Source organism: Parambassis ranga, chromosome 2, assembly GCF_900634625.1.
Source record: "Parambassis ranga chromosome 2, fParRan2.1, whole genome shotgun sequence".
Classification (NCBI taxonomy): domain Eukaryota; kingdom Metazoa; phylum Chordata; class Actinopteri; family Ambassidae; genus Parambassis; species Parambassis ranga.
Window position 1 is genome coordinate 18133728 of NC_041023.1, and position 27002 is coordinate 18160729.

General features: G+C 40.2%; 1 protein-coding gene across 1 annotated transcript in view; it reads right to left on the reverse strand.

Annotated features, from left to right (window-relative positions):
* thsd7aa (thrombospondin, type I, domain containing 7Aa) overlaps nt 1-17676 on the reverse strand; it is a 58989-nt gene extending 41313 nt beyond the window's left edge. Inside the window, exons 1-5 of the mRNA XM_028433230.1 lie at nt 16548-17676; nt 13836-14084; nt 11066-11247; nt 5767-5922; nt 2196-2399 (exon numbers count right to left, since the gene is read on the reverse strand). Of these exons, the coding sequence (XP_028289031.1) occupies nt 2196-2399; nt 5767-5922; nt 11066-11247; nt 13836-14084; nt 16548-17665 (1909 nt within the window). The 5' untranslated portion in view covers nt 17666-17676. The remainder of the gene's footprint in view (nt 1-2195; nt 2400-5766; nt 5923-11065; nt 11248-13835; nt 14085-16547) is intronic.
* Between the last annotated feature and the right edge of the window lie 9326 nt (nt 17677-27002).

Consider the following 27002-nt stretch of genomic DNA (forward strand, 5'->3'; position numbering starts at 1 on the left):
AGAATAAAATGATATACTTGTCTAATTGCTGGTTCCCTAGTATAGGGTGTGTGAACAAGTAAGTCTATACGTCACTGTCTGTGTGTGTGTTTGTGTGTGTGAGGGATCCCTCAGGCAGTGCCAGCACTATTCTCCTGGCGCCTCACATTGTCTTCCAGCACAGTTTTGGCCAGTCGCCTGTGTTGGAACCTTGAGGAGAGCAGCTACGCACACACACACACAATTATATTGCTTAGAATAGCACAAAACAATGGAGGAATATCTCTCCACAGCAAATACAGCAATTACAATGTTGGGCAGCATGCCAAAGGGTATTGGGCCCACAGAGCAGCAGTTCAAAGGGAGGCCAAGCATCTCTGCAGCAATCAGAGCTGAGCAAACTGGCAAAGCAGACAACTTCCAGACAAAGCAGAAACATCCCCAGCCATCTGTCTGCTAAGGCACAGCACCTTTACAAAGTTTCATATTTATTATGATATTATTCTAAACAGTCCTCTTGTTTGTTTCTGAATAAAATAAAAATGTCTGGGGTTTTTTTCTTGCCCAGAAGTAAACAATGCCGAATGAATAATTCACATATCACACACCTGCACTTGTCCCCTGCACATCAGTTTTGACTGGTAATGTGCAAGTGGGGACCCGTCAACATATAAATCATTGTCCAATTTCCTGCATCAAGAAGTGTCAGTACTTCAAAAAAGCAGCAGTTTCCATTTGGGTGTTTGACAAGGCTATTGTGTGCAACCATCTGAAAATGATGCAACATAGCAATCAGGCAGGGGGTTTTCAAATGTTTGATATACACCTGCGGCTAGCGGACTGCAGGAAAGTTTAAGGGAGTACAAATGCAGCGCCTCCGCAGGATTACCACAAATTGCATCAAATATAATACTCAGTCCCCAGTTCTCACTTTAATTACAATTATACACCAAAGACATATTTTTAGACCTGAAATAGACTGTCTAAAAACATCTTCTCTTTAATAATCCCAAAAAGATTCATTAAATGAATGCAGATAAAAGCTGATTTATAATTATAGTTACAGTATTCCAGATGCACCACAGTGTTGCATCCACACTGCTTAGGTACAGGCTAACGAGTAAGCAACCCATACTAGTTGCATAGCTTAATTAATATGAAGAGACTATTTCCACTGAGATGGAACATAATTCAAACACCAACACAGCAACTACATGGTCACACTGAGCAAACAGTTTTATGTTCCACAGGGCAGGCATAAGCTCACAACAAAACCAATAAGCTATTAGAAAGCTGAGACTGACTGGTGTATCACACTACATCCAACTCCCTAAACTAGCAGCAGAAGACGAGCTCTTCCTAACAATCTCACTGTCTTTGTGCAAATCTCTCTGCTACCAGAGCTGCATGCTGACCTGCAGTCCAGTCTTCTGACCCATCCAATGTTTACTGTCTGTCTTTCCTTATAATACGAGTGCACTCATTAAACTATATACAATAGAAATAATATAATAAGCTGTAATAGAAATAAATACAACACATAGTTATTCAGCTTGTCTAATGACAACAATAATCTTTAATATGCTGTTTGTATGCTAATGTATGATATATGCTTCATGTTTCAAGGAAGGTTTTTGCTGCCACTGTTGCCTTAACTTCCTGCTTGGGGGGTCAGGCTATTGGTTTCTGTAAAGCACCTAGATTTATTGTAAAAGGAATTGAATTGAATTGAATTGAAAAGTTCTAACTGTAAAATTTGTTATACACTTGCTGTTCACAATATATCAGCTATGAAGAAGATACATGGAAGTTATGCAAATTGACCAGGGGGTTCTAAAACAAACAATAGGATCTCAGTCACCATTACATGGGTTCATATTTTCAATATATTTTTGTACAGACCGACAGTGGATAGGTCAAATTAAAGGTATATTAAGGATCCAGTATGTGCTGATTCCTACACTAAAAGCATTGTGGGAACTGTGCTTGAAGTGAAAAAGGCAATAGATTCCTTATTTTGTTGACACAGCTAAGGGTCAGTGTGTTGGCTGGGGGGTTTCTAAGGGGATTCACACTGTCAGCCTCCTGGACAAGACTGGCAGGTGACTTCATGCTTGAAAACAAAGGTGGAAATCAATTAAAAAGTGCTTTGGGGACCTGCTACCCTCTGACCTACAGAGCTGCTTTATGAAATAATGTTTCACATGTCTACTCACCATCACTGTTGACACACTGCACTTGAGGGATTTGGGTCCCAGGTCCACACTCCCTCTCATTATCAGGGATGCACTCTTCTAGTTTAACTACAAGCCACTCATAGCAGCTGGGGTCCTCACATGGAATTGCCTCCACCAAATGGGGGCAGTTCCCTGTCCCACCCGTGGGGTCGTTGACGATCTTCCTCTTCCTCAGTTTGAAGCCTGTAGAGGGAACAGACGAGACTTTATGAAGTAAATCAACACTAATGAAACCGAGCACCCCCTCTGTCATCTCTGCTGAACAATGCTGCAATTAGACAAAATGTAATGCGCAACTGTAAGCACATTAACTTCACCCAGTGTGGTCACAGTATGATTTGATGATAACCATGATATTGCATTTAATGTGACAGTCCATTAAGCCTAAAGTTCAGCAATTCAAAGAACTTCACATAATGACTGTTTTAATTCCCCTCTCATTAAAGGAGCTTTTATCCAAAGTGACTAATGCTTGCAGGAATACATTCATTCAGCCAGGGGTTGTTCTCATATATATGTTGTTTCCTTTGCTCAAGGGCATGAGATTCCCTGACCCAAGTCCTGGGAAGGGGGTTGTTAACTCCAGCCCAGCCAAGGTCACCCATCCCCTAATCCACACTCCTGCTCCAACCCGATAAGGCGGCAGAGCCTAGGAGTGCCTGCGGGACTCAGGTGCAGGAGGCAGCAGAATGCCCCCCCCTTTTCTCTTTTTTTTTCTATTTCATTTTTGTCTCTCAAAAACCTTTTCTTTAATCATGCAGGTCAGCTGAACATGTAGCGCAATGTGTCTAGACCTGCTGATGGAGGCTTTATCTGAGAAGGGTGGGGGAGTTGAGATTGTATAAAAAGAAGATGAGGCTTGGGGTTGCAGTGAATTCAATTCTATCAGGCATCACTCAGTTGCTATCTGTAGGGTGTATTATGACTGGCATGGCTGAAAGATAACAGTGCAGCACAAGCTACTTCTGTCAGAGCTGGAGGCTTCATTTTGACTGAAGACACATGGAAAAAAAATCACATGTGATGATCTATCAAGTACATGAGAGCATAGGATGGTAGGGTTAGTGCGAGGACTCTCAAGAACACATAATGGGATACCACTCTTCGGGATTAAAGTTATAGGTTTGTAAAAGAATTATGGTCATTTTAATCATGTCTTGAACAGATACAGTTCTAGTTATGGTCTTCAATTTTATGTTTCTATGAATTTTAAAGCATTTATGTACAAGAAGGGACTTTATGGCATCTTCCATGTTAATGAAACATGGAGCAGCAGCAGAACCAGATATACTGTACATCTGACACCCTGGCTGCCAACAGGGAGGATCTTCTGTTGCAATCAGTCAATATCTGAACTGACCAATCAGGATCCTTTGGGCAGGATGCTAGGATGGTAAGGGCAAAACCACCTTGCCCTTACAAAGATTGAGGATGTTCCGATTATCAATACTGTACTGGCAAAAAAATATGTATCTATGTTAAAGCAGCAACTGAGAAAAAAACACTATTTGTAGCTATCTGTCTATCTACTGATATACATATACTATCTAAGACAACATGCAGGATATAGAGCACTGTGCAAATGCAATCATCTGATTGATATGTGTGTCAGCTGATCTTACTGCATTACAGGGGAACAGGAACCTCTACTATAAACCAAAATACTGCGTTTTCTCAATGCACTGCCCTAGGGTTGGGCGGTATTAAGGTATTAAGATATACCAGCAGGGCACACAGGTAGCGACGGTATCATTTTTAATACCATCAATAAAAAAAGAGCAATGTACCTATATAGAAGATATTTGATGCCTTGTGTGGCTGAATCTTCAGTTTTACTTCAGTAGTATAATATATTTTACTTTACTTTTTTTTTTTACTAGTTTATGAACATGACGTGACAGCGCAAAGAAGAGAGATAGAGAGAGAGAGAGAGAGAGAGAGAGAGAGTGATGCTAAATAGCTTCAATGAAATCTATATTAACTCAAAAAGATGGTGCACGGCGCACGGCACGGTATTTATGTATACTGGGGTAAAATGTGGAGGCCGTTTGACGGTATCAAAATTTGGATACCGCCCAACCCTAGCACTGCCCTTTCAGTTGCAAAACGTTACACACATTGAATGAACCAATTGATCAACATAACAAAGATCAAAAGAGGCAACAAGAGTTATTGTCAGTCACAACCCATCCGCAGTTCCATCCAATGTGTGAGCTCCAAACAGAGTAGACCGAATTTCCCTGAGGGACCTTCCCAAAGGGATTAATAAAGTATATTCTATATCTATTCTCTAGACAAGTCTTCTAGCATGCATCAAAGACCTCTGTGCTGAGCTGCAGCCTGTATGCTCTGCCCTTCCACTCAACTTCCCAAGTCCAACCCCATAAGAGCACAGTTTAGATTTTCTCCTGTACGCACTGTGAAACAGGCGGGCCCTGAAGGGTTTCAGACAGCTCATCCTGTCGGTCTGAGCTAATGTTACCTTGATCAGCTACAATGTAGAGCTGCCACTATCAATGGGTTCATAAGGAAACCTTTGAAATGCCAGACTCACAGTAAGCTAAGTGGACACCCATGTAGCTGGAATCAATAATCCATTGTAAAAGTATGAAGTCAGCTATTGATGATGTGTGTAGATTTTTTTTTTTTAGAATACAACATTTTATTATATTGCATATGCTGTGTAATAACAAAGCAAATTATGATGTTTAGATTTATGTGATACAAACATTTCCTGTAGGACCAGTATAATCAGGGGGGTTATATTCTTCTGCATACAGTGCAATGTTCATCTCTGCAAATAGATAAAAAGACATGAGTCCACATGGACTCATTTTGAGTCCATGTGGACTCAAATAATGAGAACCAGGGTACACACAAAACCTGTCTTTACAAAACCTACAGTACACAACAGCTAGAGCAGAAGTGGTATATTGAGCAAACGAGTGAGTAGGAACGGATCCATCATTAAGATGCATGGAGAAGAATTTCCAGCCATCCCTTTCATTTGTGGCGCTTCATTAAGGCAGAGTCAACATGCATTAGTCATGGCGGACACCGCTGTTCCAGGGATAATTAGGGTTGAATCAACGGCCGCGTCAACCCCACTGATAGACTAGTACAACCTGCCACAACTCCCAGAGGAGATGATGATGGTTTGACACACTTTCCAATCCAATTCTGTCCTTTGGTGCAGTCAAAAGTCTAATATGTTCACTTTGGAACCAATAATAGTAAATATTAAATAATTTAAATATGTCTGACTCAAAGCAGCCAAACTCTAATTATGTTTCTTAATATTAATAAAATAAGTAAGTTGTGTAAAAGTCCACCTCAGTACAGATTACATAAACACCTAAACTATCAATAGAGGCCTAACAGGCTGTAAAGTTAGTCATTTTAACCTGGAGGTCTGACTTTTTGTGCCCAGAGGCTGCAGTTGTTAGTCAACCATGTATCTCATTCCAAAGTAGTTGCTAGGATAAACTGTAACAGTATGGCAGCTTCGGTCTGATGCCTTCCTGTATAACTTGATGTAAAATAAACTTACCTTTTTTAGCTGCTTGGTCTTGACAGTTTTCATAGGTGCAGGGTCCCCAAGCACTCCACGCAGAAACCTCACACTCTACAGGACAGCTGATATGACAGAGCTGAGTGGTATTTGGAGGTATACCTAGACACAGATCACTGTCCACTGGCCGCAAAGCTGAGGAGACACAGACATGATCAATAGCACAATGAGATCCTGGTATATAATGGCAAGTACCAAAAAAACAACCGGACAAAAGAAATATATTAATAAATTAGACATTACTTTTTTCCTATTTTAAACCATACATAAAAGAGCCCCAAAGTTGTGTAAGATTTGTGGGTTGTTTAAAAGAACTACCCACAAAGACTGCAAAGGCTTCTGAAGCATCCTTTCAGCTGCAGTAAAAAAAAAAAAAAAATCACAGCCAAGAAATTCAGACACTCCACTCTTTCATTTACAACATCCACAGAGCCATGAGTCCTCTAAGAGCAAACAAATAAAAAACAACAAAGCATTCATTCCCCAGCCAGTCTTCCATTTGGCCTGACTCTCAGTGGACCTCAGCTCCAAAACAGCTGTAGGTGACTCTCTGCAAGGTCATCAGGCTGATGAATCATTCTAGCTGTGCCACAACAGGACTCAGCCTCATTCACATGCAAATTGCCTCCGCTTGGCCAAAGGTGCGTCCTTTAATAGTGTCGCTTAAGTGTGTGTACATCTCACATGCCCCTGAGTGCGATTTTAACACAAGAGCATGCAATGTGTCAAATGGCGTGACACGATCGGGTGCTATTTAATCAACATGCAAAGCAAATGCTAAACACATACAGTATGTTCATACAGAGAAAAAAAAATGAATTGTCTGCTTTATGGGACTACATTTATGGTATTAGGGCAGCTAGTTGTGAACATTAGCACCCAGTAGTTCTAACAAACAGGTGTTGTGACATGTTCACTTCATACTGAATCATTTCTGTTGTACCCAACTGTAGCTGCCACCAGCTATGACTGCAATAATCTCAGCACCTCAAACTGAATGATACCTCAGTTCACAAACTGCACATGTACAAAAGAGGATTAAGTGTGTCCTTAGACATTTGTAGCAGTATTGACACACTAAAGTGTGAATATTACACCACATTTATTTAAAAGTGTTGTTGTAAACACTGTTACAGAATTTAAAACTCTCGATATAGCTAAACTATAATCTACCTTTGTGGCACTTCTTTACCTACTTAATGATACTTAAAGTGCTTAGCATTAACCAACTGACACACACAACAATGGTAAATCTAAGTCTAAAGAAACACTGGCATGTGGCAACGGATTAGCAGAGCAGAGAACTCCCAACCTTGCACTTGGTGGACAACCAGAGTCAGGATTGTTAAACCACCATTTAGTCTGGTTCAATTGGTTAAAATTCGGATTTTAATCTGTTTGGATTGACCAGTCAATTAAGAGAAAGTTATCATATTGACAGAAAACATCAGCTATTCAGTAGTGTCAGCACTTGGCTAGCTCATACCTTGGACTTACCACTGAGAGATATTAAATTGATGATAAAATATTGTGTCACTGTGCTAACAGGTGTTTTTTTACAGCCTCCAAATGACTTGTTGATGGCCTTAATTCCAACATGTGTGTGTGTGTTGTCCCACTAACTGCACAGCCAAACATCCCATGTCTTCTTAAAGGCTTTTATCCACGTGTTTCATTAACAACATTTGGAGGACAATAGCCTCTTTGTTCTCCTCCCTTCTTCTGAAGTCTGAGTAGCTCTTCGCGGCCATAACAAAGGCTGATTAATGGAAATCTCTACAGACTGACCTTGCTCAGGTAACTCTGTGCCAGATGGTCTTTTTTTCCCTGTTCTGTGCTTCCAGCCGCCAAATTAGGAACCTCAGAGGCCGCTGCTCTGTGCTGCCACGCGCCAACTGCCATCAATAACCTGACTCCCACTTGCTTTCCAGCTGAGGACTCATGGCATCACAGTGGCACAGCTGTTATACAGCATGTCACAGTTTGATACCCAATAGGGTTCACATTGATCGCCATCAGTACAAAGAAAACAGCTGATGCAATTTATATCCTACTAAGGGTAAGAGAGTAAAATTGTTCTAAATTTATATTGTCTTCAAAAATAAAAACACAGCATATAACAATCATAAAACATCCTTCATTAGAGAGTGCAGCATTGGAATGAATAGGGATGTTGTCAACAGTAATATTTGAGTGAGTAACATATTTTAAGGCTGTGTAAATCAGCTTGCAAACTGTGAGTAAAACATATCATGAAGGAGCAGGGCTGTGAGAGATATTACTGCCAGATAATCTTAGTCACTCCGGGATTTGCTGATCATCCTTGAAAGCTAATGGTGAGATTACATCGGCTAAATTGGGCTATTGAATCCCTCAGCAGCCACTTGGCTCATCACAATAAAATCAGCCGGTGCACGCAATGACAGCAGGACAAGAAAGTAAACCAGTTAATGTGGTCTCCATCAAAGTAGTCACTGCCAATAAAGGTTCCCTTCAACAACTCAGTGTAAGTGCCTAAATTGCTTGAGATTAACTGGACTTCACCTTAGTGCAGCCTCTTTGGCCAAAAATAACTACTTGGCACCCTTTGATTCATTTCATCTCTAAAAGCAAAACAAAAATTCCATTGAATGCTCTTTAGTTCCTGTGGAGTTATCTGCATCGAGCAAAATTGTTCCATTACCTGGACTCATTGTTCAAAACAAGAAGTGATCTACGCATTAAGCCTGGTAGCCCGATCAGTTGCTACTTCCTTCACGTTCTTTCTAAGAGTTCCAGGCCAGAGGAGTAACACACTATAAACACACTAACATAATCTGAGTCTATGTCATGGTCACTGGTTATTGACTGTCAGAACAGTGGAATGTGCATGGGCTGAACCATTTCCAAAGAGCTTAGGCTTTATAAGAGAGATTCGGAAGCACAACCATGGAGCAGTGTGAGCAGCGTGACAGCAGTGAGAGAAGGCACAGTTAATAAGGTTTTTTTGTATCCAATTTTTAGACAATGGTTTCCGAATCACTGAAGGACTTATGCTTCGGCATTTTGGCTAGTTCCCTTAACTACCTAGCCTGGCCAGCTATACCCAATAACTTCACAAAAATTCTCTCCACTTCACAGTAAGTTCCACTCGGTACAAACTCTATCAATCATAACCATGTTATCTAAAATAGGGCAGGCTTTATGTGACGACTTGCTGATTCCCTTGTTCAAAAATATTTTGAGTATTGCTAAAAACACCTTCCACAGCAAAATGTTTTTGATGTGTTTTGTTGATACTAGTCTGGTTGTTGCTCTGCCTGTCACAAGCTTCATTTCTCTGACAGGTTGTATGTCTATCCAAATGCATCAGGTGGCACTGCCCCCTGGGAATCCAAGTGGAATCCACAGAGACAAAACTAATTCTTTGTATAGAATAGAAAAGAATTAGGGTGGATGACCAGGTTATGAACTACCTCAACTAAACACTAAAGTAGCAATGACACTTTGAGCTTGTTTCCTGAAGTCTTAGCTTCTCACCATGTTGTGTAAGTATTTTCTAGTGAAGCCACATTAGAGAAGCAGTTGAGACAATGTGATGCACAAGATCTGGTGTGGATGGACTAATTTACATTATCTTAATATCATTATTCATACAGCACTTTCCATAATAACCATTATCAGTCTGTATTTATATGCTGGCAGGTTGGCTTGGCTGGAGGTAAGAAAATGTGGACTCTCACGTCTTTTAAAAAACTTGGCACTGTAAAACCTCGACACTAAGAGGCAAAAGCATGTATTGTGTTACTAGCATCTGATGTGAATAATTTCTACTAGCAGGCGCCAGTTCTGCCTCACCGGCCAGATGGACTGAGATTTACCGTGTCAGTGCTGGATAAAGCACGGGCATGCTACCAGCCCCCTTCTAGCTCTGTGCACTCGATAATGCCACCACTTTAACGTGAAAGCTCATATTTCATCTGCCACCGTCTCTCACACATTAGCATATTCAAATAACACAGTCCAAGATTTAATATGAGGGGAGAACCGCTTTAATTCTCCTCGCTGGCTCACACTTGGCTGGTAAAGTAAGCCCCGGCAGATGATTCTAAAGCTCATAAACAACTTTTTTAGTCTACCACGTGGCCACAGATGTGATGTGAAGCTGGTTTTAACTAGTCTGTGTCAAACTATGTGCTGCTATTCAGCTCTCAATTACCAACATACTGCTGCTAGCTCACATCTCTCTTGTGTTTGCTGTTTGAAGAGTAACATTAATAGATGGCAATGAATTAAATCTAAAACAGTGATTACATGCAATTGCATGTCCAATATCTAATAGGGCAACTGATTGTGTGTAGAGTGCATTATATAATAAATTGTTGGATGAACACTGCTGTACAGTAGTTTGATCTTCTGCCTTGTTATAGAACCCTGGCATTCCTGTTCCATAAGGAGAACAAATTGGAGCTTCAGTGTGTGGTGTTTTCTCTGGGTCCTCTGTCTCCAGACTTGCCCTGTTTTTTGTTAATTGGCCATAGGTGTGTATCTGAGCGTGGATGTGTGTTTGTCTCTCGGTTAGTGCTGTGACAGACTGACAACCTGTCAAGGGCATAGCCCATTTCTCACCCTGCTGTCTCAATGTGTAAAAGTTTCCTCAAGAATTCATGTTGACAGAGCATAGGCTGGTTACAGGTTTTGTATCATATGTTTAGCTTTTAGGCTAAAAACCAGAGTTAAAGAGGTTAATTAAAACTAATAAACCCTCTATAAATTGAAAGTGTACCAGATCTTGTTTTCATTCTAATGCCTCACACTCCAACCATGCGCACACTATAATGAACCTTAGCAAAAATACCTAGACTATAATACTTAATGCTTGCATGCTTGTGTTCATTAAGAGGCTACAAATTGCACTTCAGACATTTCTAATCTTCCTGTAGCAAATGATGGCAATCAAAAACAGTAACCTAGTGACCAAGGAAAATGCATCCAGATGGCATCAATTCACAGCCAAAGCCACACCATTTGGAGAATCTTTTCTTTGGCAACGTAGAGGCAGGACAGAAGTACCATAGTGTTACATTTATTAAAAGTATCCAGACGCCCATACGTACTGAAGGCTAATAATGAAAAATGTCTTCTAACTATACAGTATATATTATAGTGTTATATTCTTTAAAGCAGGGGTGCTTAAAGGTAAAAGCTCTATGCTGAAGAAGCAGCAAAAAAGGGAGGATTTAAGGTAACACAATGTGACAGCACAGACAATAGAAGAAATGCATTCTGGGACAGTTACCTTCTTTGCTCCGAAGGGAGCTGAGGTTGGGTGGTGAATCAGCAGGGGCCTGTACACAGTAGACCTCCCGGGTTTGAATCCCACCTCCACACAACCCTGTCTGGTTACCGCGGCGACGGTCCTGCTGGCTCAGCAGCACATCCACCCTGCATTCTGTCCACTCAGTAGTCTTCCAGCTGTACCTGAGGACGGATGAGGCCACAGGAGAAGTCAGGCATCATTTTCCAAACACAACCGTCTGAACAGAACTGGTATTCAACAAAATGTCCGTTCATCACTTTCAAACAAAGTGTCACAAGTGAAAGGATCTATCATTGTGTGCTGGTGTGCTGCAGACAAGCAGACTATTGATCGGTCTGGTGGAAAGGTCAGTGGACATTAAGCTTCATTTCCTGTAAGCAGCCATGCATAGATTACATTTATTTAATCAATGGTTAAAGATTTAACAGGTTTTGAGGGCTTGTTTTGCAAAGTTTCCGACGTAAACATTTAAGTGAATGCAGCCTTTTCTTTATGAAAGACTAGTTTTATCATTACAGCCTTAATTTTGACACAGTAACTGTTAATCTACATTATGACAAACAAAGCAGAGACCCTTCCTTGTTCAGTAGATCCTGACCTTATAATGGGGATTAAATGTAGTGCAAATAGAGATATTAAAAGATATATTAAGATATTCATAATCAGCCTACACATCCACATGTATGTATCCACAGCATGAAGACAATTTTGATTATTGGATTTTATTTGTTTGTTAAAAGAAGCAGAACAAACATAATGATAATTAAATTCCAAATTAATTACATTATTGACCAATTATCTCAAAGAGAGATTTATGAGACTAGAAATATATATTTTTATTGCAATAATAATACTCATTATAATCATTATAATCATCAAGGATGGTTTCACAAGAGCTGCTTCGTGGGAAAGCCAATGAGAACAGTTCTTGTTATCTGCTTGTTTTTCCATATTGACTGGATGGCTTTTTACAGGCACTGAACAGTATTGGGTGAGTGAGCATCCATAAAGCATTGTCAGAAAAACCTTTTATGTTATTGACCTTAGATCTCTGTTTATAACACACCTTATGATTTGCAATTGCTCTCTAAGATTGTTTTTTTTTTTTTAAGCTGAAGGGAAGATGTTAATTGCAGCAGCTATTCATACGCATGTTAATGTTTGGTTATTGAATTGGCAGCAGTCTGCTTCAGCAATAATGCATTGTGGTTCCCACCCTGGGGTCAGAAAATGTAAACCCTGCCTCCAACCCTGCTGATAATGGAATTCATTTGAGGTTGCCAATAAAAGGCTCCATATTCATGAGCGAGGTCTCTCTGTCTTTCTCTTTCTCTCTCTCTCTCTGTCTCAGCACTGTTATGGCACAACGAGGCCCCAGGGAAAGCATTGCATCTTGGGGCTTTAAGTTGTCCAGATGGGGACACTCGTACAGAGCAGTCTTTCAGTACCATGGACAGTGCAGCAGGCTCTCTTCCTGCTGTCTGTCAAACAGGAGGTAGCTGCTCACACACTGATTTACTGTTTCACATTATGCCTCATTCTAGTCTGAGCATAAAACACACAAATAAAATGACCACGTGATTTACTGTCATAGATTCATCGATTACAGAGGGATGAAGTGAAACTGGAACCCCCAGGTCCATTAATGTAAACTAAGTCTTTACTATTTTATGGCAAAATGTCACAGGTTTGCTGTCACCAGCTTGACAAAAGAAAGGAGTGTATGGGAAAATACCTTAATATAATGGAGTATTTTGCACACAATGCAGTGTATTTGCTACTTGAATCATATTGGAATGATGGCTGCAAGAAGACATTTGTTAGTTTTTCTAGACATGCTGGGAAAGTAAATATTTAATCTTAAAAATTCAATTCAAAATTTACCAAGTGTGAGTGTAAAATGTCTTGTACTGCAGTGTGTGTGTGTGTGTGTGTGTGTGGAGGGGGGGGGGGGGTTTGTCCCAAAGCAGGTCATGTTTCACGTCAGTTCCACTGCTTTTTTTCCGCTTGCTAACTCTCAGCATGAAGAAACTAACTAGCAAGCAGCATATGATTTGAAATAACAAAAGTCTACTAAATTAAAACAGGGTGGTTGCATTAACTTGGCTCCAAACTTTGACCCAGGAGCCAGTCTTAGTGTCCCCCCTTATACTTAGAATCATTAGAACCATCTTTACTGGATCAGTCAGAAACCTACACTTTACCAACTTTACCAATTGAAACATTTTCCTCATTCCAGCTATTTTTCAAGGCTAATAAACCTGACTTTGATGCAACATAAAAAGATAATTGGCACTTGTTCCCCTTGTTACTGTCTGCAGCTGGGTGGTGGTGTGAGGCTGGAACACAATTTTACTGTATATTGATGTGAAGAACACACTCCTCAAAGCCAGCACGAGCCAGACACATGCCATTGCCTCTGCTGCATCAGCTTACATGCACACATGACCCAATCCTCCAAGCCCACCTCTCTGCCCTGGATTATTAAATCAGCAGATGTGTTTGTTTTGTCACACTTCACACTATTAACACAACCAAAGGAATACATCCAATATGCTCTGAGACAACTCAGTACTGTTCAGACAACTTGCTAACGCAGCTGCCAAAATCCAGAGTGTGTAATCTGACAAATGAAGGCCTATTTACCAGCTCATAAAGAACAGGGTTCATCCCTGCATTAGAATATCTGGGTACATTAGTATCACATGTAAGCACCTTATTACTCTTGCTATTTAGGTACAGCACTTACACAATGCAGGGCAGCACTGTGTCTCCTTGAGGGCTGCAGGGCTCCTTCTCCTCCAGCTCTGGACAGTCTCCTCCTCCACCTATTGGGAACTGGCTCACTTTTCTGGTGCGAGTGCGCTCCCCCTTGGGACCGTTGGGGTCATAGCACTCTTTGGAGCAAGCTGACCATTCAGACCATTCTGTCACATCACAGTCTTTGGATATAACGCAGGCCTGGAAGGTCACTGGCAGCGTCTCCTGAGAGCACAGGCTGAGAGAGAAGAGAAGAAAATAAAGTTTTTTATTTTTATATCAACAAAAAACAAGCATTGTTAAAAGTTGGCAACTTGGCATCACAGTGTCCATTCAAACATGAAGCAAAAGAGCCAAACTGGTTGCCTCTACTGATGACACTACAAAGATTTCATATAGCTTTTCTCTGTCTGCCAATGTGATAAGCAGGGTATGAAAGTTCTTCATTACAAACCCAAACAATTTGTTACCAGGATTTTCTATGGCTCTCAGCACCACAGCTTTGTTTGAAGATGGGAGCGCTATGGAGTTAAAAGACATGGTGTTTTTTTTTTTTCTGTGTGTGTTTTTGTAGAGGCTGATAGGCCATTTGGGATAATGACACACTGCTTTTCTTTTCTCTTCAGCTTCTCATTGAACATTTCACTTTCAACAGTTCAATTTCCCCCTCAAACCTCTGTATGGCTTTGTGAGCAAACAAGATCGGTCTGCTTTCATAGGTTTTTTCCTTTTCTTTTTTTCTTACTCTCAATTCCCACAACTGCTGTCCATAATTTTCATTCTCTAAATCTGTTGCAGCTTTTTCAAAAACCTTATTTTTATGAATCATTTGAAACATTTGTTTTCAAGCCTGTCCAAAAGTAAACATAGTAATTTGCCACCTGGAGTGACCATCTTGTTGGTGTTCTCTGGCTATATAACAGCTGACCTAATCACACCTCTATTCATCTGTGAGTGCTGGTTTGTTTACATGCATCCGAATAGTGTTCTGTCCAGTGTGTATGTGTATGTGTGTGTATGTTTATAGTGGGGAGATAACAATTGGGAAGTTTTTCACATGGTAAGCACGCGACTGGATACATGCTCTGCAGTTTCATTCACTAGCCCAGCTGTTGCTACCAGCTCTGCTAAGAAGCCCTAACACTTGACTTAAAGAAGTCCGACTCATGCATGTGAAAATGGAAACCATACATAGCTGGATCAGAATGTAACCAACATCAAATCCAGCAGTTAATCATGTGACCACTTGAGGGTGTCAATCACCATAGACCTCTATGTTAAACTGTCTAATTCTACAACAGAAATAAACATGTTTACAACCTGGTACTAAAACAATTTTGGTCTCTTTTGATAACTAGTTACAACTGGAGGGCCTGTAGCTTTGATTGACAGATGAGTGCCATCACAGGTTGCTAGTTCTCTATGTAGGCCTCACCTGTGGAATTTTTGATTAACAAGAACATACATTACATAACATAACATAACATAACATTGGGGTACATTGAGTACAGACAGTGGTTCTATTTGTCTTGGAATAAGGAAGTATAAATCTAACATGATATTTAGACATCACCTCCTGCAGGATAAGAATAGTACAGTATGTCTTGTTTTGGTTGGATACAGAAACTTGCTTTGCTTTGTTGCATTATAAGTGATGCTTCTGCCAGTCAGACAATGTCAGAATTAGGCACTGCAAATATTGTGATGGATGGAGCCTCCACACTCAGATTTAAAATGTTATAATGTTGCAATTCTTGTTGTCCACAAACCTAGCCTCTACTAATAAAAGACAACGGTTACTGTTTTCTAACGAAAATAAAAATGTTTAATGTGATAAAAGTCCAATCAATATCGGACCATTTGGTTATAATTAGCAGTTTTAGCTTAAAAAAAATTTAAAAATCCCATGGTAATATCTCTAACTGTAAATAAAGTCCATTCTGTAAATAAAGTCCATTCCGCCTCCAACATTAATACCATCATCACTATCAGCTAAGCCTCTTTGAAGCTTTCAGCCATCTGTGCATTCAGTGAGTGGCTAGAAATGAGTGCAGCAAAGCGTCTCTATTTTGGATGGATATTCCAAAGTAGATATTAATCTGAGTGTGTGTAATGCAAATCTAGTGTTCTGCTGGATTGCTGTGTGGCGATCGGAATTTGCTTGAAGTTTGAATGATTTATGATTTCTGATCTCTCAGGCATTAAAAGCAAATGTATCAGGGCCTTGATTTTCTCAGGATGTAATTGACAGTGCTCAGTGGCCTCTTTTAGAGCCGAGCAAGCACACACAGACAGAATGAGGCCATCCATCTCCCGACACAGAGCAGGGCTCTCAAGACACCACATGGACATTGACCTCGCTGGAAAAAAACACATACAGAGATACTGTACATCTTTGAATGGACCTCTCAAAGGAACTTAACCTTTGATAAATCATCCAGTTTATAAGCTGGAAGAGGCACTGAGACAAGAAAACAAAAACAAAACAAAACAACAGCTAAACAATACAGCTTCTCGAAGGACGAATAGCATTGAATGTATTATTCGTGTGATTTGTAGTTGCCGTTCCTATTTATTGATTAATGTTTTCTCTCTTTTCCTTATTGATTTTAGAGTGCTCACCTAAATAATGATGCTCCAGATACAAAACAACTGCAGGATAACTGCATGGCAACAAATCATTGACAAGTGGGGTTCTTACCTGAGAGCCTCAAGATTTCCACTCTTATGCACACAGGTCACTTCTCTGGTCTGGTAGCTCACTTGCAGGTCCCAGAACTTGCCTCCTGGACGGTTCTGACGGTTCCTAGTCCTCTTCTTCTTGATGAGTTCTCTGGTCTCGGGATCCTTTGCTTTGCTCTTCTCTCTTAACCTCTCCCTGACCTTCTCTCTCATTTTCTCTCTTTTCTCCTTGTTTTTAGCCTTTTTCTGTCGTTTGGGTCGATCTGCCTGCCTGGACGGCCTGTCTGGTTTTTTATTTGCCCTGCCCAGTTTTCTGTTGGCTTTGTCACCTTTTCTGGACAGTTTATCACCCTCTTTAGACCGTTTGTCTCCATCTTTGTGCTGTTTTTCATCCTCTCTGGTCTGTTTGTCACTTCCTCTTGTTGTTTTTTCACTTTCTTTGGATTGTTTGTCGCTCTCTTTAGGGAGTTTTTCACTTTCCTTGGATCGTTTGTCACTTTCTCTGGGTGGTGTGTCAGCTTGTCTGGCTTGTCTTGGCAGTGGGATAGAGCAGGGGCCCCAGGGTCCCACTCTGAGGCTGTAAAGGCTCTCTTCTCCGTCACAGGGGCCTGGCTGGCATGTCCGAAATTCTGTCAGATTTGGGCAAGCTGCACCACCAAACAGTGGTGGAGCCAGAACGAAGCGGATCCGGTTCTGTAAGCCCATCCCACAGGTTTTAGAACAGGAAGTCCACAGGGTGAACTCAGACACTACACAGTCCCGAGGACATGGGATGAGACAGGCCTGCTCTAGCCGTGGTTTAGGCTCAAAGTACTCACAGATTGCATCATCCGCGGGCTCGCCGTTTGCTTTCTGAACACAGCCTACCTCACGGGTCTGGATGCCCTCCTCTCCTCGGGTGCACACGGCAGGACGTTGCACCCCAGCACTGCGCATTGACACTGGGACACATTGATTCCAGGCACCAAGCTGCCAGTCATACAGATCTTTGTGCCAGTCACACACCCTGAAGCAGCTCTGCTGGTTGTCTGGCCTTTCAGCTTGGTCGCAGTTGGTATGCAGCGTGGTCCAACCTTCGGAATGGGCACACCACACTGCCCTACTCTGACTGCCTCCAGGACCACACTCACTTCCCATACAGCGACCCCAGGGACCTGTAAAGAGTAAGATAAAGTTAAAAATAACATAAGAGACGTTAAAATTTAGAAAATACACACAGTAATTTCACTTCCTAACTTGTAGATAGATATTTCAGTTGCATTCACTGGTGTGCATTGCCCATAGGTGGTTGTGTCATTCCCAGATCTCTGCATCTTGGTGAGTACAATGCCGGCAGTGTGCAACAGGAAGTTGCCCTTAAGCAAAGCAGCTGCTCAGCACAAACAACATGGCTGTTATGAGCAGTAAATTACACAGCTTGCACTGAGCCATTCCAGTTGAGAATGTAAACAATCATTACCAGCTGATGATAGCAAAAGGACCCTTAAAGAAATGTATTTGTAAAATTTCCTAAAGTGCTCCTACAGACAACATTATCTATGCGAAATTTATGATTGTGAGATTTATGATGATGTGATATATAGGTCTGAATGCAGTAAATGCAGAGACAGAGAAGATTAAATCAATACAGCAGCATCATAAAAATTAGCTGATGTGAGGAATGGGGCAGCCTAATATCATTAATCTTAAACAGTGTTATAACACAGGAAACCTTGGTACATACTGGCAAAAGCCCACTTGGATTTTATCCAAGATAAACATGGAAAAGTAAAATATAAACCTGTATTTTATACCAATATAATGTGAAAAGTCATTAACAATAAGGCTCAAATTAATTGATGTAAATGAATTCCAATAATTCTAATTCATTCTTTAGATCATCTTTAAAAATAGCAGTTGGTTTTTAGCGCAGACAGCATCCCAGACTGCCTGTTGTATGTGAGGGAAGCCCCAGCTGATTATCTTAATCACAGAGCAGAAGTGGGTCATTTCTTCCCATCAGCAGCTTCCAGGCCCTGCAGTGAAAAACATCACTGGCACCAGTGCACTGACTCCAGGATTTACCCTCAGTTTCTGCAGCCAGAACAACAAAGCTGTTGGTGACAGTATTGAACATCTTTGGTTTTTCCTTTTGTTAATAGACAAAGAACAAAACAATGCAAATAGTTAAATATATAGCATGTAGAGCTAAATATGCAGGCATATTGAAAAAATAGCGTGTCCTAATCAAGAAAATGCATGTTTTTTTTTTCTTCGTTTTTTAAATGCCTAACCCCATCAGTAAAGCTGAAATCGAAACAACTCGAACCTTGGACTCCTAAATGAAGGTCCACCATGCCTGTACCACCATCCACCTTAACCTATCTCCTAACACAGATGTTTGTGGCTGCATCAGTCCCATTATCACATTGTTGGGCACAATGGGCAATAAAATCATCATTCATTAGTAAAGGGTTATCAATGCGTCATGTGAATCAATACATCCATATGTTCCATTACAATAAAAGTTTCATCTGGGAAGGTATGAAAAAATTTTCAGCTATTCAACAACATAATGGTGGTGATACAGGAAAAAGGGATTTGGAAAGTCCCATTTGGAGTCCAAAATTGTCCTTACAAAATTGCTTAAATGAATAATTATTTTTCACAGTTTTGGTGAAATTTGTCAAACAGACAATATAAACTTCCAATCAGTTAAGCCGTGAAAAAAACAATATGAGCTATAACAATAATGAGACGATACAGTAAATTATCATGCTGAGTATAAAGTCAGAAGCTGTATTAAACAGTGCTTTATCATTTCACTCAATAAATACGAGATACTGCAATGAAAATGTCAACCAGAAGAGCCAGCAGTCTGAATTAGCCTACAGCTGCAAGAAGAGGGTAGATCAATACAAATCAATAGAGCTCGCAAGAAACTGCCCCAAACACAAGAGACAGCTGCAGTCACAGATCTGACATCTCTCACTGGCAGTGATTATACTGCTCTGCTGGAAAAGAGGAAACACACCACAGGAAGGATGGGAGTTCTGAGGGATGCTGCTCATTTTATGTATAATGTAGTGTACAGTGTAAGTGATGAAAATGTAGAGGTCAGCACAGGATATAACACTAAATTGATTTTGTAATCAAGAATATAGACAAAAGACAACATGCAAGGCTAAGTAGCCATCTGGGCTGGGGTTTCCATCAACACAGCTCCCCAAAGAGGCCAGCATGTATATAGCTATAACGTATTAGCTCCCCAGCAGGCAGTATTGTCTCAGTTCCACACAGGTGTTCACTATAATTTATGAACATGCCACTATATGGCACACTTGTCACCAGGCACAACGCAGGATGTGAAAGTAAAAAGAGGGTGATTATCCACACGCTAGCCTACATTGCATATTACCCACAGGAGCCAGGAGGCACCACGCCAACCAGGCTGAAAGTCCTGAAGACATGTCACACATCTCATCACACCATGCCTCTATTTTTATACCACAGTATTACACCAAGCAACTCACAAATGCTCTATTTTCGCTGAATATACTGTCACAAAGACATGAGCCTCCATTATAAAGTAACATATTGTAAAATATTGCAATACAAGTCAACAAATTAGGTGCTGGTTGCAGGGGATTTCAGTAAGCGGTCACACTACCCCCATTAGGAAATGACTAAGGACAGCTGGCAGAAGAGAAACTACTTTTCTTCTATATGTTTTTTGTTGTAAGCTTGTGTGTTTGTGCCAAATTAAATTAACAGTACTACAAAAAAGATCCTCAAAGTTCCTCAAGTCTGAATTGAACAGAACAAGCTCCCCTTACTGCATCCAAGTTAAGTGATTTGTTGTGTAATAGTTCTTATCACTTACCATAGACTGTATATAAAGAGAAACAATGACAAATTTAAGGTCAAAATATCTAATTGACTTAAAGGTGTTTTATAAAATGATTCTTTAGTAGGACTAAGGGTTACAATCTCTGTTAAGTCAGCATATTCCTTTCTTTAACTGGACTAATGAGATGTCTTACTTATAATGTTGAAAGTTGTGAATGTCAGGTGTTTTAGCTGTTAACTGAAAGATACCTTTCACCAGGTAAGGACCACCACAGGCTAATCAGACCTGGGCGTGTTTCACACAAAGGCTTAGTAGTCATCGAGCTGTCCACACTGTCTCCTTCATTCTCCTCCACAGCCAGTAGTTCGTTTGCTCATCAACTATACAGGGAGCTCTTTGGAAATCTTCCACTGGGCCTAACCCCTGATGCCCACTTCCTTCAGTAATCTTCTAGCTGAGCTGGGTCTAAAGCCCCTAGAACCCACTTCCACTTGACCCACAATCACCTTCCAGCTCTGTTCCCCTGCCTCAGCTGCCAAGTTGGTGTATACCACATTTTTTTTTCTCCATTCATAGCCCCCCTTGATGGCATCCTGCCAAGGGACTGTGAACTCAACTCAGCTCACCAGCCGGATTTGGACAAAGTATCAAGTCCAGCTAAAGATTGGAAATTGTCTCAGGTGGGATAGTTAGATTCTGATGTATGCATTTCTCAATCCCTGGCTGTGTCTAACAGGCTGGTGTCACTAGGTGAGAATTCAGCCCGTTGTTTCTCCTCTGCCCAGATAAAGCATGTGAATCTTGGCAGTGTGGACTGGCCATTTAGGGGAGGTTGCTTGTGCTCTAATGCAAAAGCCAAGCCCTTGGATTAAGCTGGTGTTGCTGGGGCAGGATTTACTGAATTATTTACATTTTTGTCCTGGCAAGTTTTGGCAAGTGAGCACCTGAAGAAAGAATGAATTTTTTTAGCCTAACTCTCAATGCTCTGGCACTTTCTGGCAATTACAAAAATAAGATCTATTATCTCTAACTCAGTATATTTATCTAATTACATGTGGTACAAGGAAAATAGCTAATCAGACTACTTACATAATAGCCAGCTATGCTCATTATTATGATTATTGCAGCCTTTAAATTAACAGCTCAAACCAAAACCAAAGAAAAGTCAATGTGTGATGTAAAAGAACATGATCAGTGAAAAATATCCACCCGTGTCTGTCCTATACTTGGTCTTGTACATACAGTTCACTGGTCCTATGATTCTCAGCCCTAAGGCCCTCTTGTAAACATCCATCACTAGACTTATTTCTCTCCACACCAGCACCACCATGAAGAGCAGACGACCTCTGCTCAGAGTACTGGTGCATGCACACTGGCCTCATTCACAATCCTAGCAGCTCACTGTTCTGTGGCTGGTTCACAAGAGGTCCTAGGTTGTTTCCATGTAACAGGTAGACTGCTATCAAAAGGTCTTTAGTGACACCTCTCGCTTGCACTCTATATGTGTACAAGACAAACTAACATATGCTAATGCTAACCCACTTCTTCTTGACGGTGTTATGTTTTTATAAACAAATGTTAGCTAGCTAATGAAACAGGCAGCTCCCTAGTATCAAATACAAGTGCTAACACATCAAATTAATCAGCACTGCTGGTAAACATCTTATTAAAGATCACAGACAAACATATTGGCTGCATAGGTTGTTTAAGTGTAGACCAAAACATTTTGTTATAACTATTTAGAGGACAATAGACACTGCTTACCTTTCAAAGTAACGCAAAATTCGAAAAGCAATATGGCACCCTGCGCAAAGTTACTATTGCAACTACGGTGTCCCAGGAAAGACAAAATGCGCAGTATGCTAGCTGTTTTTTTGTGTTGTTTTTGTTTTTTTAGATGGAATAACTGTGCCACAGCACCACCTGCTGGCAAAACTACACCACTGCCCTACACTAAAAAAGTAAAGTAAGACTAGAGGGCAAATGACAATATGGAAGTAGGTAGACAAGAGACTTTTATCTAGACAATTAAATAGGTTTAAAATTTAAAAACAAATCTATATACAAATATATATTTCTATATATTTCAAAACCGTTATTTGAGGGTGTCTCTCCTGGTTTTGTCATCCTCCTCAGTCTGCAGTCATTATGCATAATAGAACAATGAATGGGGACCAAAAAAGAAAAAAAAACAATGATGATGAAAAAAATCAGAAGGCAAGAACTCATTCCACTGAGTTATACTGAACACATGACAAGTGAAGAATAACACAAAAGCTGGTGAAAGATGATAACTGAGTTAGTGTGTAAGTGTGCAGTGATATCAGTAACAGATTGCTTTCTCATGAGCCTTTGGGGCTTTGGCAGTTCTAATGTGGATGCTGCCAGGGAGGACTGTGCAATCACACAGAGAAGCACCACAGGCTGGCTGAGACTATTTAGGACCATTAGGGTCATTAGGTAGGTAAAGTCTATTTTAGGAATGGGGACCTTGAAATGGTCTAACACCCTTATTTAGCAGAGAAAAAGAATGTATTACCAATGGTTCCACTAGCCAGTTAGCATAACAAGTCACACACAAAATACACAGTTGCTTCTATAACACTGATAACCATAAACAATGATTTACCTATAGACAAAATTCTCTTTATGTCTCAGAACTGTACAGACAGAAGGTTAACAATGAAGACACAATGCTTATGAAATTATTGGTCTTTATGCCCCTGTGGTGCATTTGAGATAAAAAAATAAATAAAAATAAATAAAAAAAATGACTTTGTCCTATTTGGACATTTGCATTGGCCATTTGTTCCAGTGTTATGACAGTCAGTGTTCTTAGTTAGCAGCTCTCTTTTGAAACACATTGGCAAAACCCTGTCTTTCCTGCAGTCCTCCATAACATAAGAAGATATTAGGTACCATTTACAGTATAATGAACAAATAAAAAACACAAGCTGATGAAATTAGTGTCTGTTAGACATATAGGCTTGTTTTCTACTCATAATACTGTTGCAGCAACTTATTGCCCTGTATTGTGTGTATTGTAGGTTATATTTTTATAAAAATTAAATGCTACTATGATGTTTTGACCCTGACCCTCCTCACAATGGCCCATTAGACCTATACAACACAAATATATATATATATATATATATATATATATATATATATTGTGCCTGCATATTTTCAATGTAAACAGTAAGAGGTATTAAATGCCATATGCTTGACAGTAATCGAATAATGATGTTTAGTTGGTCAAGAGTTCTCTTATAGCCTTATAATGTAATCGAAAACAATTTTCAGTGCAAGGTATCAGAAAATAGGATAACACATGTTGGCTGTTTATCTTTGCAGTAGGTCTCATTATGGATTTACAGCTGGAATAAGTATTCTGTATTTGAAAGGTGTTATGGAAATATTGGTTCTGCACAAGGGCATCCGGTAGTTAATGGTAAATTCCTGACCTTTTCACAGTCTCTTTATCGCGTGACATGTGTTGAACATATGAATACAGATTGACTGCCTGCTGCAACTCTCATTTCTTTCACCTTTCTATCCAAAAGCTGCCGGTAGGATGCACGTCTCACACTGTTTTTCATTATCCCTGTAAATGCCAATGCCAATCTTCTGCTGGCACCACGGGAAAAAAAGTGGGAGGGGGATCAGGTGGGAGGTCTGGGAGTTTTCAGGGTAGGGGTGCATCCAAAAAAATAGAGCGATTCCATTATTGAAGGGGTGAAATCGTTTCACACAGATCTCAATTTTCTTGAGCCCGGCAAGCTACAGAGGAGATAAGCCTGTTGAGAAACAACAAGAGAAAAAAAGCTTTTTTTCTCCTCCTCCTCCCCCGTGTCCTGACAGCTATTAAGTCGACTTATCTCTGAATAGTGGATATTAAAGAAATGTGTTGCAGTGGTAAAGACATCATTTACTCAACTCGTAATCTGTATCCATCTGCTGGTCAAATAAAATTAAATCATAGACAGGAGAATTGACCTCAACTAGCTGCTATGCACTGAGTTAAAGGTTAATAAAGTAAGTAACCTACGATTTTCAGCCTCAAATTGTCTGTTAACCAAACATTTCAGTTACATTACAAGAAGACAAAAAATGGATGATACACTGGTTCCATGAGCCTGTGTGGATTTTCTCCGGCTCCCTACAACATACCAAAGATGCCCATGTTAGGTTAACTGGGGCTCTATATTGGTGATAGGTGTGAGTGTGACTGGTCTCTATGTAAGCCCTGTGATAGGCTCCAGCCCTCCATGACCCTGTAGTACAAACAGGTTCAGAAACTAAATGGATGGATGAATTTGTCACCAAATCCATCACCACATGTTCACTAAAAATAATTTGCTTCTCTTCTGAAGGCTTTTCTCACATGCGTTTTATGTCTGGTCAGTCCATCACAGGGAGTATCCGGCATATAAAGTGCATTTAACCCTTTCCACCCCACTTTCCCCCCATTATTGGGGGCTTTATGCAGCTAGGCCAACAATAAAAGCCATAAAAACACTGCACTAACCATGTAAAAAATCATAGGTCATATAGCATATCAAATTAAACAGGAGAAGCTCCACTATATGCACATATAAGTCATATTCACACACATCAAACAGAACTCCAACACCATGCACATAAATTATCAATCATCAAAATAAAACTCTCATATCAAAGTCGACCCACTTGCCACATGGTTATTGCTAGCTCTCTGATACTTCAAGTCACACAAACAAACAAGGTGTCATATGAAAGCTGAGACTTTCACAATTCACGCTGTTGCATTTGTTTTTGCTATATTATGAATTATGAATTATTAATATTCTGTAATTTAGTGGCTAAAAAATTAAAATATAAAAATAAAAAATCTCTAGTTTACAGCGAGTAACAAAAAGTCTGTCTGTCTTCTGTAAATTTGCGATGAAAAGTCATATTTGAGAGCAATAAATGCTTGGTTCAGATAGACCAACATGTCTGTGTTTATTCAAGATTAGGATTAGATTAGGATTAGGATTTTGTTTGTGGAGGACTTTTTTTGGGGATAATGTGCCAGCGGTCGTTTAGCACACAATGCATTTTCTTCCATGTGGCTGGTCATTGGTGAGTCTAGCACAAATATTGGTGCAGCCCTTCAAATCTATTGGTTCTGACTTTTCGATAGCGGTGTCAATCATCCTAATCAACCCATCCATTGCAAAGTTATGCCATTTAGAGGCCTGATTATAAACATTCTTTGTGCAGAAACAGCCCTGTGAATGATGACAATAGCAGTTTTTAATATATTCAGAAATACTCAATGTTCAATAACTTGAACAAAGTAAGAATTTTAGCACACCAGAAAAGTTTTCAGCCAATCAGAGAGGGGGCGAAAGCTTCTGAGCATGCATGCTAAAGCAATCCACATTAGTGCACACATGGCCTGTCTGGTGAGCAACAGTGCATCATGTCATCCTGTTTTCACAGCACCTCGCCACCTTCCCTCTTTGTTTCAGGGTGGACTGATTTCTGCTGTATTTTCACTCCAGCTGAGTGCTTGTGGTCTTTGATCTACAGACAGCATGATCAAAAGGGAGAGCTGGTGAGGAAATGACAGGACACAAGTCTGTGTTTGTCCTGGGGTCACCAAAGACCCCCCCCTGGATCGAAGGAAGGTGTACCACGAAAAACAGATCTGTCTCTAAGTGATTACGCTGTATCTGTCTTCTGAACGCTGCTCTTCAAAAGGACCAGATGTGGACAATTTTGTGAGACTCAGACCTCAAACGGGGAAAGCTTTATGAAGCATTTTGTTGTATCCACAAAAGCAGTAAAGCCTAATTTATACTCAGTATTTTGGCAGTGTTTCGTTTTAATCAGGTGAGAACGTGGTGAGGATAAAGCCCCAACCACAATTTGCTTGGTTTATTAGATAACAGTATGTACACACACACTTCGCAGGCTGAAACAAACCAGCGGTCATGCATTTTTCATTAGGCGTGTCAGAGTTTGGGAACCATCCCTTTCAAGAGAGGGGACATTACACGGCTCATTTGGGGTGTCGTGCTGCTACATGGAAAACAGCTTCTGTACAGCAGTGCAGAGGGAAGCGTGTTCAGTGCAGCGTTTGACTCAAACATGAACAGATGGTCCTGAGGTTGCCTGGGTCACAATTTCGAGATGAATGTTTTAACAACCCAAAGTTTTTTTAGTGAATATCAAAATTCTTCCTCACATACACATGGATTGAGTTATTGCAGTATGACACTGATAAAATATAAACCAAAAGCCCTTCCATATCTGCATTGATATACTTCTTTAACATGCTTTTTAATATCAAATACATGAAACAGTAAATATGGATGATTTATTTTATACAGGTCTAGTACAGTATATTCAAGATAATATCCAAAAGTCAAACATTTGTCAACATGGTTTAAGAGCTAAAGCATCCAGTTCATTTTAATAAAAAAAAATGTAATCATAATTACATGTTAAGTCCCATTTCAACTCGCTTCCTTAATTCTTTTGGTTAATATGAATAAATAAATAAATAATGCTGCTATCAAAGCAATCGCTCACTGTCTATGTGAAACCCAGTGGGCTCCTTTAAGCTGCCAATAGGACAAGATCTATCATTGGTTATTGAAACTGTCAATCATTCGA